At 32.0% G+C, this 17,383-nt stretch overlaps 1 protein-coding gene across 3 annotated transcripts; it reads left to right on the forward strand.

Moving 5' to 3' along the window:
* The first annotated feature begins 6,200 nt into the window (after positions 1–6,200).
* Positions 6,201–14,965, forward strand: LOC120251267. 3 transcript variants are annotated; one of them, XM_039259824.1, is made up of 5 exons: positions 6,201–7,400; positions 9,147–10,172; positions 10,401–10,626; positions 14,181–14,323; positions 14,399–14,965. In XM_039259824.1, the coding sequence occupies exons 1-5, from the start codon at positions 6,381–6,383 to the stop codon at positions 14,702–14,704; spliced, it is 2,721 nt and encodes a 906-aa protein (XP_039115758.1). In that variant the 5' UTR covers positions 6,201–6,380; the 3' UTR covers positions 14,705–14,965. The 3 variants fall into 3 exon arrangements, with proteins under 3 accessions (XP_039115758.1, XP_039115759.1, XP_039115760.1); XM_039259825.1 differs by having other exon boundaries at positions 14,402–14,965; XM_039259826.1 differs by lacking the exon at positions 14,181–14,323 and having other exon boundaries at positions 14,324–14,440.
* Positions 14,966–17,383: the final 2,418 nt, after the last annotated feature.

Raw genomic sequence — 17,383 nt, forward strand, 5'->3', positions numbered from 1 at the left:
CTCCCCTTCTATTTTTAGGGTTTCATTCTCTATCTATTTCAATTCAAATCTTAGTATATAGTTTACACAAAGATATTCAAAGATAATCTTATTATACTTATGGTTCAAGTGCCAAGGTAACAATGATGTAATCCTTTTGAATCTCTACTCTCTTTTTCTAAGGGTGTGTTTTTATTTTAGAAGTAATTTTTTTTCCAAAAAAAATTAAAAAAAACTTGTTATTGAAACATATATATATATATTTATCAATCGGATTTTTAATTTTCATGCATCTTCTCATCGTTCCATTATTAACAAAATTATTCATATTGTTATTGCTTGGATTTCTGCATATAAGAACCCGAATCAACGCTTCCCAGATGTCTCTATCTAGAACCTTAGGCGCTCCCTTGATTTCATTGTGTTTACTACTAGGAGGTGGACTTAGCCAACTTATCTTTGACTTACTTGGTTTTTCCTTTGCTTTTGTGTGGATGTTGCTGTGAAGTGCATTGTCCCTTGTGATTGCACTAACTTTTGTTCGATATTATTTTAGTTTTAGTTTTTCTATTTTGAATGGTTTTCTGATTATTAGCTTATGTTGTACTTTCTTGTTTAATAAATTGGTTGTTTATCCACTTTTATAATATATATATATATATATATATATATATATATATATATATATATATATATATATATATATATATTTGTAGCTTTTATTTGCTATTTATTTAATAAATTAGGTAATTTGAATTATACTAAGATGACTTTTTACAAATAGAAATAAAAAAGTCATCAATGTTGTTGAATTAGAAGTTTGTAATAGTGAGACTTATTTATTTTGAAAAAGTTAATCAAAGTGTCGCGTCATATCTTTATCTCTCAAGCTTTTTTTTTTTGGTAATTAATCAACACATGCATCCAAAATAGTAATAAATCTACATTTATTTGATTTATTTATATATTTATTTGTTAATCACCTTAATCTGAACTTAACATTATCATGATGATAATTTGTTGGCTTTCATCAAATGTTTTAATGTTAGCTCATAAATAAATTATGTGCAGATCCAAAAGGGAAGGCAAATATTAAAAGGGAAAAATAAATTAACAATTTGTACAATTATTTTTGAAAAATATTTCTTTAGATGTTAATTTATAGTTTAGTTTATAAAAATCAGGGTCAAATAATAAATTTTTACAAAATGTTTGCCATAAATATAATGTTATATATTATATCAATTAATTTATAAAAAAAAAACCCAAAAAGTAAAACATATATTTGTTTTGAAAAAATATATATACATAAAGCAATTTATTAAACATCAATAAATTATATACATAAAGTAATTTATCAAATGTAATAAATCAAATAATAAATTGTTTAAATATTTTTTGGAAATTTATTTATTTTTTAAACTATAAATATTAATTTGTAAAAAATTATAATTTTTAAAAAACATTAAAAAAAACTAAAGAATGAGATAGATATATTTTTAAAAAATATTAAGATTAAAAAGATAGATCGATAGATAGATAGGTAGGTAGATAGATAGATAGATATATAGAGAGAGAGATTGAGAGAGAGTGAGTGTAAGTAGTAAAAGATTATGATATATCTATAAAATTTATATTTTTTAAAGTAATGTATTAAATGTTAATAAATCGAGTAATTAATTTTTTAATTAAATTATTTTAAACCTAGGTATTAATTTGTTAAAAAAAAATTAAAGTAGTGTGTGAAGCGGAGGTACAATAGATAATAATTGATGGTGAATAATGAGTTCTATTATTGATATGATGTATTTTTCAATTTCCCCCTTAAATTGGTATTGTTTATCCTTTACAATGTACTTTCCATTAATATTTATTTTAATTCATTTATTTGTTAATATGATGTTTGATTGGAGATTTTTTTTTTGAAAATTTATTATTTTTAAACCATAGGTATTAATTTGAAAATAAAATTGATATTTTTTTAAAATAAAAAACTAAAAAAAGAGATAGAGATATTTTTTTGATGAACTTTGGTAACACCACACTGCAAGGCTTTTTCTTCCATCAAGTTTTTACACTGGCCTCACCACTTTCCTTCAACCATAGTGTCGTGGCCTCTACCGCAACAAGACTAAGCCATTAGCATCACACCACAGAAAGACTAAGTATCATCATCATCATTTCTAACACCATCAACAAGACTAAACAGCAAGACCTCCACTGTAGTAAGTTTTCTTTTCATAATATAGGTTTTCATTTTTTTTTTCTCTATGTATTTCTTTGTATTTCTTGCCTTAGTTTTTTGCTTTGTTTTTTTTTTTATTATGTGATCATTATGCTTTTGTTAATCTTAGAATGGTAGATCAATAAGGCAGTGATTTTATTGGAAAAATTCCTCAAGATATATTTGAAGAAATCCTTGGATATGTAGTTTCAACATCTTCTACATTTCTTCATGATCTCCAAATTTTGCTTCGATGGTAATTTCATTCATTCAGATAATTCAAAAATGAATAATTATTTATTTCAATAATAATGAAATGGTTTTTTTTTCAGCTGCAAAGATTTTTTATGAAGCATCTAAGGGCTTGCTTGTTTGGAGGTTTTTGGGGTTTTGTAGGGTAGGGTTTTGGATCAACCCATGTTTGGATCCAAGGTTAAATGGGGGTCAGGGTATGTGAGGATTAAATGAAGGATTACAAAACTTCCATTTAACCCAGATCTTCAACCCTCCAAAATGGGGGTTTTTGAGGTTTTCATATTTTATAAGACCGAAATGCCCTTAATGAATTTGAATAATTACATCCATGCCCTATAGAAAAGTCATAATATATATAGTTCTTTTTTGAAAAATCAAAAATTAGAAATTAGAAATTGTTAAATAAGAATATTTAATTTACAAAAATAATATTATATATGCATATATATATATATATATGTGTGTGTGTGTGTGTGTGTAAAATTAGCATAAAATACAATTTATAGCTTCAAGGATATTTTAGTAATATTAATATAAAACTTTACATTCTATTACCTTCAATCCAAATATTAGAAGATTTGATAAACTCCATTTACCTTACCTTAGCTCCAAATAAGGTGTAACTTAAAACCTTTCTTTATCGTACATTACCCTACTCTACTCTACTTTACAAAACCCTCCTTCACCTTTTCCAAGTAAATCGTAAAAGTCGGAGAGTTGGCCAATTGATGCGAATAGATAATTTATGATATCTTGGCATAGAAGAATATATTACTTTTCTTCGGAATTGTGTATCAAGTGGAAATCTAGAAGTTTGTTTGAAACTTGGCATGGTGAAAATTTATGATTTCAATATTTATTAATCTTGGATAAATTATAGTATTAATATTAGAAACTAATTTTTGAAATTGTTTTGCAAGTATAAGGTATAAAGTTGGAAATGGATTCAAGCTTTCAATATTTACAGAATGCAACTTTTAAAGGTGACTTGCATGCAGGATATGCAGCATGGATTATTTTCTATAAAGATCAAATGGCATGTCCTTCTAGTATGACAATATTGAATTTAGTTTATAATGGAAAAGTAGATAATGTTCCAAAAGTAATAGAGAGTAAAAGATCAAGTAATCCTTTAATAAACAATTGCCGATATGTTGTAGCAAAATTTTTTAGAGAGATAGTATAGAGTATAGAAGGTAAATGGATGGTAAAGGAGGAATGGGAGTATGACAAAGAGTTTTGTGGTAGAAAGGCCAATGATATAATTTATAATGGATGGTTAAGTGAAGATAAATTAGTGAGAGAGTTTTGCAATCAAGTTTGTAGATTGAAATATGAATTTAATTTACTTTCAAAACTTATGTAATATTTGTAGTGTTTAGGTTTTTTTTTCTAGTTTTCTGTGTTTGTAATATGGTATTATATAGGATATGTAGTTTTTGAATGAGTGTGATATATAGTGACTTTTTGAAGTGGAAATTGGTTGAAGATTCCATTAATATAACAAAAGAGGGCATCTTAATTATGTTTTTACAAAAGATATCCAATATATAGATGTTTGTATGCTGAAATAAGTTTAATTATCTATATTCCTATCATTTGGCATTTGATACATGTATGTGATCACATACGTATAATCTCAATATTAATATTTCTTGTGCTATATGTTTTGCTACAATTTGTGGTGAACTTTTGAAAAAAATATTAAGATATTTATCCAAGAGATTCAATATATATGTTTAAAAAGAGAAAATGCTAAGATCCAATTATTTCTTTATTATAAGTTTGTTATTTATTAAAAGGTCATCTAACACGTTGCAAGTTATTACACTATTTTATCAAGTTATTTGTTCAAACTTTGTAATTTTTTTCAAAACTTCTGATGGTTTTACTTTCTTCGATAATCAGGTACATTTTAAAATGATGCTAGTAATGTTGTTTGTATGTATATTGGATATTGTTTTAGCATTCATAATTACCTACAACCATTTGCTTACTGAGGAAAGGTAACAAACCAAGATTTTTAATGTGATTGGTTTTAGACATTAAAAATACTTGGTTTTTGACATTTCAAATGCTATATTAAAATCCAAATGTAATATAAATGGAACAGAAGGTTTATCAAAGAAGGTATGCAAAACCTATCATAAAATTATAATTTAGTCATTATAAGTATAACATAAAGATAATATAGATATAAAAAAGGAAAAGAAAAATGTTCTTACCTCCACGAAATATAGCAAACACTTGAATCAGCTCACCACTGCTTTTTGAACATATGAAACAATAGAATGTGAGATACAATTTCAAGATAGTAACAAACTTAGTTAATAATATTTTGACAGAAAATTAGATGGTGGGTCTAGATTATGACAAAATATATTAAGATGAAGATTACGAAAATCCTAGGAGTAATATTGGTAGTAATAGCTCAAAAAACATTAGTCTCATTCATACCTAAGAGCGCAGCTCTAACATGATCTCTAATGAATTTGTGAATTTTATTCTTCAAACTATGAACACCATGACCACCACTTGTGTAACTTGCTTTATCATCAACTAAACTAATTTCATAACACTTTCAATTTCATTTTATTTTTATTTTTCTTGTTTTATTTTCAAACTTGATAGACTAACGTGCAGATTGGAAAGAAAAATCCTTTCCAATATCTAACAAAACATTATTTATCTTTGTTTTGTTACAACATAACCTATGTTTTTTTGGCTACAATTTATAGTTGATTTTTTTCCCTCTACTTTCCTCGGCTATATGTTAGCATTTCTCCATCATTCAATGAAAGTTTTTAGTTCATAGAATTAAGAGTACTCAAAAGTCACCACGCAGGAAAAAAGTCTTTAGAGGATAGAATCACGGTTTGACATGTTAGCTAATAAAAAAAAACCAAATGTTTTCTTCAAATTTTAAGTTTATGAATGAAAGTTTTTAAGATGTGACATGTTAGCTAATCAAGAGTCACCAAGAAGAGGATAAAGTCTTTAGAGGGTAGAATCACAATGTGATTTGTTAGTTAATCAAAAATCACCAAATGTTTTTTACAAAATGAAGTTTAGGAATGAAAGTTTTAAACTTGATAAACTAAAGTGTAGATAAGAAAGATATGTCGTTGTCAATAGCTACCAAACCATTATTTATCTTTGGTCAATTATGACATAACCTATGTTTCTTTCATTACAATATATAGCTGTTGATTTTTCCCCATCGGCTATATGTTAGCATCCCTCCATCATTCAATGAAAGCTTTTAGGCGATAGAATTCAGAGTACTCAAAAGTTATCACGCAGAGGAAAAAGTCTTTCGAGGATTAAATCATGATTTGACATGTTAGTTAATAAAAAATTACCAAATTGTTTTTTTTTCCTTCAAAATTTAAGTTTAAGAATAAAAGTTTTTAAGATGCAACATGTTAGCTAATAAAAAATCACCAAAGAGCGTTTGGATCACAGATTAAGAGTTTGGGAATAAGAATCTTATTTCCAAACCCTTGTTTGGTAACCAGGGAACGCATAAATTACCCATGAAAAATATTACTCCATGGAGAGGCAATCTATTTCACCCAAAAATGGGGGAAAAGTATTCCAGAGTCATGGAAATTACTACTATACCCTTGTATATATATTCTCTCTTTAATTATTAAATAATTCAATTAATAATATAATTACTCCATAAGTATATATATTATTTTTATTTTTTAAATCTGTTTATTTTGACAATGATTTCATGAGTTGCAATTGTGTTGGATTTGATCTTTTTAGGGCTTTGGATATCAACGGCGACGTCTCCGAATCTCTTTCTTCGTTTTCATGACTCCGGAGCACGGCAAACCCTAATTCTTCATTGCAATTCCTCTACTCCGATCCGATCCAATCCAATCTTCACATTTTGCTCTTGGGATGACTAGTGATGAAGATGGAGTTCTTGGCGAAGAACGCCTCTCTGGATCGATCCCTTAACCTCGACGATGAGTGCTCATGGGACGGCGATGCTTCGCCCACCTCCTACTCATCCTGCGAAGGCTCCGACTTCGACAAGTACTGCAGCGCTAACTCCGTCCTCGGCACTGCTAGCGTCTGCAGCTCTATAGGACGCCGCGCTGAATCCCTTCTCGATCGCAGCATCAGCCATGCTGAGAGCTGCTCTCGGGCTTTGAGCGAGTACAAGTCGTCTCCGGGTGGTGGATCGGCGCCGTGTGAATGCTTTTCCGATGAGAGTGGATTGGTTCAACATTCGGATGATGAAGATGATGGAGACATCAGGGGAAAGATGCCGGATTTGTTTCCTTCTCCGGCTGGTAATCGCCAAATTGATGGGTCTTTGGAAGATGAGGATGGTTTACTGGGTGGTTGGGGAACAGATGATGAAGATGACGACCATCAGCGTCAAAAGAATGGGATTTTCTTTCAATCATCCAGGGAAATAAATTCTCACATTGGAAACCCTCTCCTTATGACATCCTCTGTTGCTTTTGGTGCCAGTGATTGGGATGAATTTGAACTAGAAGAAACTAGAGATGATGATCTTTTTGCACCGTCTTTGTATCATTATGAGAGAAATGATGAGCATCGAGGCCATCTGATCATAGAAAGAAGCAGTTCAGTACCAGTTGTGGACCATGCTAGTGCCCTTCATCTTAATGGACTGAAGCAGGATGGAGACATGAGGGATATAGTTCCTACTCAGATTATAGACAATTTAGCCATTTTTGGGTTGGATGTAGATGAAGACTCTGGAGATCAAATACTTGGCGATAATACTTCTGAGCAGTTGCATTCTGAGACAAGCATGAGACTTCATGGTGAAGGAATTGGATCTCAAGACGGTACTATGACATCTGGCTTCCAGTTGATGGGAAAAAATGGGCATGAGACTTGCTTGAAAAAGGTTGGAGGAAAGTCTGTTGAAGAATGTCAGCAAGTGGACGAGGTCAGTTCTTTACGCATGTTTTTTTTTTTATTTTTGTTCTCTTGGACTGAGGTGTCTGGGGGCAATAGTTTTGGCTTGGTGTTGCATAACACCTTAACAATTGTAGGTTTTACTTTATGATGAGAGCTTCTGGTTTCTGTCCTATCTAATAAGTGTGCTGCCATGTGGGTAGTTAATCTTTTGAATTGTTGGTTTCCTTATTCTAGATAGACATGGAATTTGGAGATCTTTAAATAGAAGAGGGCTTATGTTCATGAACAACTATTTGGTGTGTAATTAATATACAACTTCGTCAGAAGTGTTGGACTGTGCACTAAATATATATATATTGAAACCAATTTCACAGAGTTGTCATCATGGAGGGGTTATGTTTGATAGTTTATATGGCTAATAGATAGAATGATGAGCAACCCACCTTTTCATTAATATGCTACATGAAAAGATATAAAAGCATATTTGGCTGGGTCTTTGTGAATTTAGAATGATAATATCTAACTTACTGTTTTGTTTCTTTATATCCAGCAATTGTTATTATTTTATAGCCCAACTCTTCATAGAAATATCTTTATGAAAGTTTAATGTTTATTTTATTTTACTTTTGACTGGAGCCTATGTTGCTTCCCTGGCCTTTGATAGACGGAGGATGCATTACATTTGTTTGTCAGTTTGTCACTAAAATTCATATAACTGAAGTTTAATTGAATGGAAGAATATCTAACCATAATCTAACTATCAGTCTCGTATGCAAGGATTAGAGACTGGAACCTATTTGAAGAAATCTAGCACAGGTAGGCAAGATCATTTTTTATTCAAAACCTCAACTTGCCTTTGTCCAACTAAACTCTATTGGATGGTGAAGGCTGGATACATTACATATCAATCAAGATACTTTGATCTAGGATAATGAATACGAAGATGAAAATTATGAAGTATTTGGGGAAGGCCTAGTTATTAGTAGAAAACCCGCATATTAAGCGGTTTATACTCATCAATCTGATATTGATGATATTTTTTTCAAAAAGTTTTAAAATATTCTTTTGTTGTAGATCTTAAGAATACCAGGATACTTTGGGCATTTGCCAAGTTAAATTGGTTGCGATGGTTAAACCAAATTCTACTTTGAATAAGCAACTCAAAAATGAAGTACTATCTTGGATGTGAATCTTCTTAGATCATAGTGTAGAATTGTTTCCTTTGGGGTGCTTTTAAGTTATTTGATTCTCCAATACTGATCCTTCAAAGAAAAGCATGTTTCTGTTTTGTCCTATTAACCTTGTTTTATTAGCTTCTATATATATATATATATATATATATATATATATATATCTGTTGTTGTTGTTATTGTAATGATTTAAAACTGACTGAATGATGGAAAGCTTACTAGCTAAATCTGAAAATACGCTGCATCATCATATGAATAAGGGTCATAGACCTGTATACTTAGGAGTCATATTCTTGCTGTGTGCTGAAGAAGAGAACAATTGGTGTAAACTAAGTAAATAAAGGTACATAGGAAATGGGAGGGAGGAAAAACTGAAAAAGATGTGATCCTGATTAAATTGGCATGTGCATTCTTAGACTTTTTGTATCTCCTCTTATTTTCCTGTAGTTATCTGCTTTTGGTATTTGATATTTGTAGATTAGAATCATTAGATTGACAGGTAGAATTGGTAGGATATACATGGAAATATCTTCCTGTTTTTTTTGGTTGCTGTGTTTTTACCTGCCTTTTGCTGTATTTTATAGGTCAAGAAATCAAGTGTAAATGATACCTATGAGGAGATGGTTCTTGAGATGGAAGAGATCCTTTTGGAATCTGGGAAACCCCCGGGACCTTGGGTTAGTTTATCTAAGGAAATTGGTGCGGCAAAGCAATCTCAACATTTTCGAGATGGAAGCTCAACTGCGTCTACATCAGGCACAGATGAAGCTTTTTTGCTCTCCCGTGAATCTTCAAAAATTGATTGGGTTGAAGTTGTTGGTGCCAAACAAAAACAGGGAGATGTTTCTTTGGGAGAAAGACTAGTCGGAGTCAAGGAGTATACATCATACCGATTAAGAGTGTGGAGTGGCAATGATCAATGGGAGATAGAGCGGCGTTACCGTGATTTCTTTGCTTTTTATAAACAGTTGAAAATTTTATTTACAAATAGTGGTCTTCCTCTCCCTTCTCCATGGTCCAATGTTGACAGAGAATCCTTCAAGTTTTTTGGAAATGCTTCCCCAAGCGTGATTTCTGAGAGAAGTACTCTTATTCAAGATTGTTTACGCTCCATTTTGCATTGCAGACTTCCTATTGAAGCTCCCAGGATTTTTGCTCTTTTCCTCTCTCCAAATGGAGCTGTTTCCAACTCTGTTGTACCAAACAATTCCACACCTCAATTTCTGCAGAAAACTGAAGATGAAAATGAGGAAGTTAAACATCCTCCCGAGACCGCTCCAGAACTTGCTTCCCCGATGGGCAAGACTATATCCCTCATTGTTGAACTAAAGCCAAACAAGTCTATCAGACAGTTGCTGGAAGCTCAACACTATGCATGTGCAGGATGCCACATGCACTTAAATGCCAGGAAGACCCTTTTGCAAGAACTCGTACAGAAACTTAAATGGCATAAACCTCGGTTGTGTGAGTATACTGGCCAATTATTTTGCGGTTCATGCCACACAAACGATGCTGCTGTTCTTCCAGCTAAAGTTTTGCATCGGTGGGATTTTTCATTATATCCAGTTTCTCAGCTAGCCAAAGCATATCTGGAGTCAATTTATGACCAGGTGATTATGTTGTTAACTGCTAGAAGATGTGGCATACCTGCTTTTGTTTTAGTTTTATTTTACTTGCTGGTTCAACTTAATCTTCTCTGCAGGGTACTCTTGGCTACTTATTTCTAAGCATGGCATATTTTATATTAATAGGGATTTCTTTCACTCCTGAATGTCTTGAGATTTGGCTAAATGACACTGCATGCTGCTGCTATGTAACATCTATGATATTTCTTGCAGCCTATGCTCTGTGTAAGTGCAGTTAATCCTGTTTTATTTTCCAAAGTACCAGCTTTGCTTCATGTCATGAGTGTTAGGAAGAGAATAGCTGCTATGTTTCCATATCTTCGCTGCCCATTCCGGGGTTCCATTCAAAGAGGTCTTGGGTTTCGCAGACATCTTCTTGAAAGCAATGACTTTTTTGCTCTTCGAGACCTTGTCGATCTCTCTAAGGGAGTATTTGCAGGTAAACCAACAAAATGCATATTGTTGTTTATAAATAGCGCACATAATTATTTTCTTGTGTATTATACTTGCAACCACACAACAAAGACAATATTAGACAGGCTTGTCAGAAGAAGTCCATCATACATTCTGTGTTATTGCTTCTTAGTGATAATTGTTCTACTAATTTACTAAACAATATATCCATTACAAACATTTATGACTTTTAAAGTAGAATAAATTAATTCATGTCAATATTTTTATACATTAAAATAATGTCCATTACCAACATTTATGACTTTAAAGTAGAATAAATTAATTCATGTCAATATTTTTATACATTAAAATTATATCATTATAAACATTTATGACTTTTAAAGTAGAATAAATTAATTCATGTCAATATTTTTATACATTAAAATTGAGACAAGTCTATGACAGAGTGTAGGCGTTATTGACTTTGGCATTCTATTCCAAACATGTACAAGAAAATTAAAATTCTTCTATCTCATCCATATTATCCTATCTCTATTACTGAATGCCACCTGTATGACCTATGGAGGCGTGAACATTTTAAAGGTGGTTTGTACTTGTCTATGTAAATGCATAAATTTCTTCTGGCATTTCATCTGTTTTACACCCATTATTAAATGATAATGGGCAGTTTACTTGACTAAAAGATGTATGCATGTAAATTTCAACATTGCAAGGGTAAGTTTGAAAGGAGTAAGTTTATGAGGGTATATGTAAATTTAGAATTTTATAAGGGGCATATGTGCGTAAAAACCCAAATAAATTAGATTACAAGGTAATTGGGACCAAAATTTGTAAAACAATTAATTCCTTAGCAATTAATTTTTCTAAAAAGGATGACGTTATAAACGTGAAATACAGGAAAACAAATTTCTAAGCACTAAAATATGGATGAGTTTACAAGAGTAATTAGGAAGGAAAAAACTAGTTATTCATACTTAGAAATTTGTTTTCTGAGATTCCCTTTATACCCTTCCTCCCTTGTTGAGTACTTCTATATCTGTGATGTCTCCTTGTCATGCGTGCCATCCATCATTCACATTCCCAATTTTCCCTTAAGATTCTTGAGTTGAAGATATGTTGTATTTGCAAAAATTTGTGAAGAACATAGACTAGTGTCCTTGGCATTAAATTTGTCTTCTAAAATTCCCTTTATAACCTTCCTTCATAGTTGAGTCCTATGTTGCTGATGCCGCCTTGATTTGTGTGCCTTCCATCCTCCACATTCCCATCCTTCTCTTAAGATGCTTAAGTTGAAGATACTTTCTATTTGCAAAAATCTGTGGAGCGCATAGAGGATGTCATTAGGATTTGAGAATTAAGATGAGGGTATGAACATACTAAACCCTTTGTAACTATATAAAAATTATGTGTAACTATTCTTTACCTGTTCAATTTAAAATTGAATATGTCTATGACAAAAGCCATCTCTTAGTCTCCAACTCATTTGATGACCTTATTAATCCTCAAAATTCAAGGTGGAGTGACCATTATCCTTTTTGAAGTGACGAACTCTTTTGTATGTTGCTTTCAGAAACATTGGCTAATGCTTGTTGCTTTGTTGTGGTTTGTAATAAGTGACAGCTGCACTCCACTCACCAGCATTACAGATCAGATGATATACAATTTTGCTGCTTAAGACAATCATAATTACTACTGTATGGTAGCACTATCTGTTTTTTCTCAATTCTAAATTATCACAGTATGCAGCTTATGTGGATTTCATATAGTTAATTAATGGTGTTGTCCTTCTCAACCAGAACAATTTTAGTAACTAATATGGACTCTCTGGTTGCTAGCCATCTCTATGAACATCCTTCTCCATCTCCATCCCCATCTCCATCTCAATCAACCTTTTCTTTGGATGGTTAGTTTATATGTACTCCACCCATATGCACTAGATTCCGTTTCCAAGTCATGGATCACACATGTTGTTGTGTTTGTCTTGCTCTCTTGCTGGTTTGTTGAGTTGCTATGGCAAAGGAGGATGTGGTTTTATACCTCTTGAATGTTTTGTTATGGTAGTTGAGCATAAAAATTTTGCTGGTCATTGTTAGATCTTGTATTTCTTGGATCCTTGGACCTCGTCATCCTTCTCATGTAGCTCTGTGAAATTGTCTTGGTTACATCTTGTATTTCTTCTATCCTTGCACCCTGTCAACCTTCTTCTGATGTAACTCGGTGACATTGACTTGATTACATCTTGTATTTCTTCTATCCTTGGACCCTGTCATCCTGCTTCTGATGTAGCTCTGTGAAATTGTCTTGGTTACATCTTGTATTTCTATCCCTTGACCTGTCGTCCTTCTTCTGATGGAACTTTGTAAAATTGGGATTGTGTTGTAAACTTTGAACTGTATTTGGTAAGTCTATATTGTTAAATTATTTGGTTAGATTTCCTTTTTGAAAGAGTGATAAAAGTATATTGGAGCTCGTCTTTTGTAACTGCTGGACCATAAGACCCAGTTTATTTGGTCAACCAATTTCATGTATGATTAGATTCCATGAAAAAGTATGTTAATTTCCCAGCTTTCTGACATCTTGATGGGCTTTGATTTACTGTCTCCATGATCATGGCAACCAAAAATATACCATATAAAAACCACTTGATTACATGTGATTCAATTTTCTTGACAGTGGTTATTTTCCAGCATCTTTTATTGTGCAAATGTGTATCAAAGATGTTGTTTTCACATGTGCTTCTGCCCAATTAGCCCATAGACCATGATTGGTCTTACTGTGGTGGAAGAAAAGAGAGCTTTCCACGGCATGTTGACCATTGGGGATTAAAATAAAAATAGTGATAATTGTTAATAGTATTATAGTATATAAGTTGTCTGAAGCCATATGCATGATGCTGCTGCCCCTTTCTTTTCTGCGGTTTGAAGCATTGATCTGATTCCTACCATTCTAGCCTCCCAACACCAGCTATACCCCAGAGGAAGCATGTTTTTGAGCGTCGGGGATGGTAAATTTAATCCCCTTTCAATATAACACAACTTAGCTGACCTTTAGAGAGAGGTCGTGTTTTGGTTTTCCCCACTGATAGAGGGAAACAGGTTTAGCATCCATTGTTAGTAAATTTTGCTTGTCTGTCAGTTCTTAATTTTTGCCGGACAACTAACTACAACACAAGTCACTTCACTGTAGTTTTACCGCATACATTAGTTGATGAAAATATTGGATTCATCTTTTCACATTCAACTAATTTCATTGCCTTCCTCTAACACTTTGTTTTTGACCAGTTGATCTTAAAGATGTCGTCCTTGATGAAACTTACCTTTTCTATAGCAAACATGTTAAATGTAAGGGATACTGTAGGGGTAAATAATACGAACATGATACAATTACATTCCTTGAAACAAGTTAACATATTTTTGTATACTCATACCCATTTTCACCCGTATTCTAACTCAGTGCAGAATTGGCATATATAATTTTGTTTAAAAGTAAACATTTCATTCTTTGTGTTTTTCATAGTTATGCTATTCTTCAGGATCTCTTCTTGTAGTAACTTCATTCAAAAATCTTCTCTTGTTGCAGCTCTCCCTGTTGTTGTAGAAACCATTTCTAGTAAAATCTTTGAGCACATTACCCAGCAATGTCTCGTGTGTTGTGATGCTGGTGTCCCATGCGCAGCTCGACAGTCTTGTGATGACCCTTCATCTTTCATTTTCCCCTTTCAGGTTTGGAACTTGAAACTGCAACCATTCAACATGAAACTATCTGTAGATAACATCGCCCTTCACTTTTCGTAACAGCAGGATGATGAAGCTATGAGGTGCCGTTTGTGTGGATCCATTTTTCACAAACCTTGCTTTAGGAAACTTGATGGCTGTTCTTGTGGTAAGCCATCGCGAGCAGGCAGTAGCGAGGATTCTACTGGGCAGATGATACATGTAAATGACACAGAATCCAATGGGGTATTGGATCATTTTGTTCGGCAATCTGATGCCTTGTCAGGAATGTTATCTAATTTGCTTAAAGCAAGGCCGGCCAAGCGACTGCAATCTAAAAGGAGCAGTCCTGTAATTCTAATGGGTTCTTTACCCAGTACTTCTCTCTAGTCGCTGTTGCAAAGTCTTCACATCACAAGTTCATTTGTTAGACATATGCTGCATGATTTAAACCAATAATGTTTATGATTTTTTTGCTGGTGTTGGGTGGGTTACATTACTATTATGGTTGTTTTATGATGTAGGTCCTCTTCTCTAGTTGTGCCATGTTGTAATTGAAGATGCGTAGCATGTATATGATAGTATTTGTGTAGATAACATCAACTGTGATAACTTTGGGCGATTATAATGAAATACAAAATAGTTTGGTCTGTGAGCAGAGTTTTAAGTATTGTTAGGTTGATGGCTTTGGTTTCTTTGTAGTACTTTGTAGATGTTCCTGTGACAAGGAGGAGACTGCTGCAACTGGAAGATCAAAGTTCAGAAACAACAAAAGCAGGTAATTTGTTTTTGACCTCAAATACCAGACTGATAAATGGTAGGTTGCTTTTTGTTTAAATTGGCAAACCCTACCATCAAGGAAATTTATGCTTAGTCATATCATTGTAGAATATGGAAGAGCACCAACTCTGTTCTTCTATAACTAGTGGCATCTTTAACAATTAGAGTGAAAAAAGGAAAGTTGCCTTGTTTGAGATTGGAAAATCACATGGACGCCTGAGTGAGAAGAAGATCTAGAGCATATTTGGATTGAGATGACATCAATTTTTTTTTGTCAAAATGAAAGTGAGAGAGAGAGAGAGAGAGAGAGAGGGAGAGCATAAAATCAATCGCATACGGAGTATTACAAAGGCAATAATGTCATCACATATGAAAAGAAGAAGTGTTGATGGTGGAGCACATAGATTCTCTATCACTGGTTGATATGTATGAAAGTGAAGTGTTGGTGGTGGAGCTTATAAGTTTTACCTCAAATTGGCTAGTGAGTTGAGTCAATGTACCCATATATTGGTGAGAGCTTGTTTGTGTTCATGAAGAAATATGTTTAACTTATGTGCATTATTAGATGGTATCGAGAAATTGTATAATTTTTGGTTGGCATATATATAAACTTCCTTGCTTAAAATGCCACAGAGAACGACGTTTTGGGCATCAATCAACCTAAATAAGAAGACATAAAACAAAATAAATAACTTGGGACTTTGTGAGGATTGTGGTAATCTTGGGGGGACTAAAAGGGTTGTTAGAGTTATTATAGTTAATATTGTTAATTATATTTATTTGCAATTAGTAGTAGTAGTATTTTGTAATAGTCAATAGACTTGTCAACTTGCAGTAGTTATAATATATACATTTGCAGCTAATGAGTCCTGTATTTTGGGAAGAGTGAATTAAGGGCCATGTACTTGTTACATCAGTGCATTGTGCTCATTGTCCATAAAGTTTCAAATCAATGTAGATGTGATCTGAAGCTTGAGAATAGAATGTGGGTTCATAAAGTGAAGTTTTGAATAACAGTTTTTAAACACATAGGTAAAGCAGCAAATTTTTTTTTTTTTTTTTTTTAATATGGATATGTTATAACAATACCAGTGAAGTGATAAAGGTAAAGCATCCCTCGATTTTTTCTAAACGATACCATTTTTTTCACCTAGTTTGCATATTGTGAGTATTTTATCAAAAACATTTGAAAATAAAAATTGGTAATTTAGTAACATGTGTTTGTAGAAACTTTATATAATGACATTTTTTTTCTTGATTTATTTAATATTATTGGCTTTTAATAAAATAATGTGGAAAGAAATAATTCATGCAGTTAACGACAAATAGTTTGGACTAATGGCTTTTATTATTATTGTTGTTGTATTGGAAAGAAATATAGGGATGAATATATTAGGATGTTTTTATATATATATTTTTTTTTAACTAAAAGGTACCTGATATCATGTATTTCTTGTGTATGCCAATAATAACCATTCAAGGCATTTATAGGTATTTTATTATATCAAACCGGTGTGCAAAAATTAATAAATTAATAAATTAATTATAGTTTATAACATTCTACAAATCCAAATAAAGTTCATAAATCTTATTATTTTTCAAATAATTATAGCGTTTTTCTTTTGTGTATATACCCTCCCTGAAATGCAATTTGTGATATACTTGATATAGAAAAACCATTGTCATTTATTTACATACCTTTATAACTAGAATCTAAAGTTTGTCATAAAAATTTTGAATTAAAAGAATAATAATCAATCAGGTTGCATTTCTCTCCTCTCACTCTAATTTATTTCTTTTTAAAAAAATATATAAAATTATATATTTCTATAAAATTTTTATTCTATTTTTTATAATAAAAACAATATTTATAAAATAATAATAATTTGCTATATATATTGCAATTTTCGTCAATTAGGTGGTAAACAAGTAATAAATAAATATGCCAATTTAATATAAAATATTCCCATGCCACAAATTCCTAAGTTATCATTTCCAAAGTCCCCTCGTGAATACAACAGAATTAATTATATAATTACGGTAACAACACCCAATAATATGATCAATAAATTTGATAGATAAAGGAATGAGAAAAAAGAATGAATCGGCGTTCATTAGAGTAAAATAAGCCCATATAAGTACAAAAAGGGTATATACATGAGTATGTATACTCAAGGGTATATATATAAGTATAAAGTATATGTATATGTATGTATTGCTTTAACACGCTCTCTCAAACTCACAGTGGGCCATAAACTCAGAGTTTGTCAACTAGAAACTGATCTTTTC

The sequence above is a fragment of the Dioscorea cayenensis genome, chromosome 20 (assembly GCF_009730915.1).
Source record: "Dioscorea cayenensis subsp. rotundata cultivar TDr96_F1 chromosome 20, TDr96_F1_v2_PseudoChromosome.rev07_lg8_w22 25.fasta, whole genome shotgun sequence".
In the NCBI taxonomy this organism is placed as follows: domain Eukaryota; kingdom Viridiplantae; phylum Streptophyta; class Magnoliopsida; order Dioscoreales; family Dioscoreaceae; genus Dioscorea; species Dioscorea cayenensis.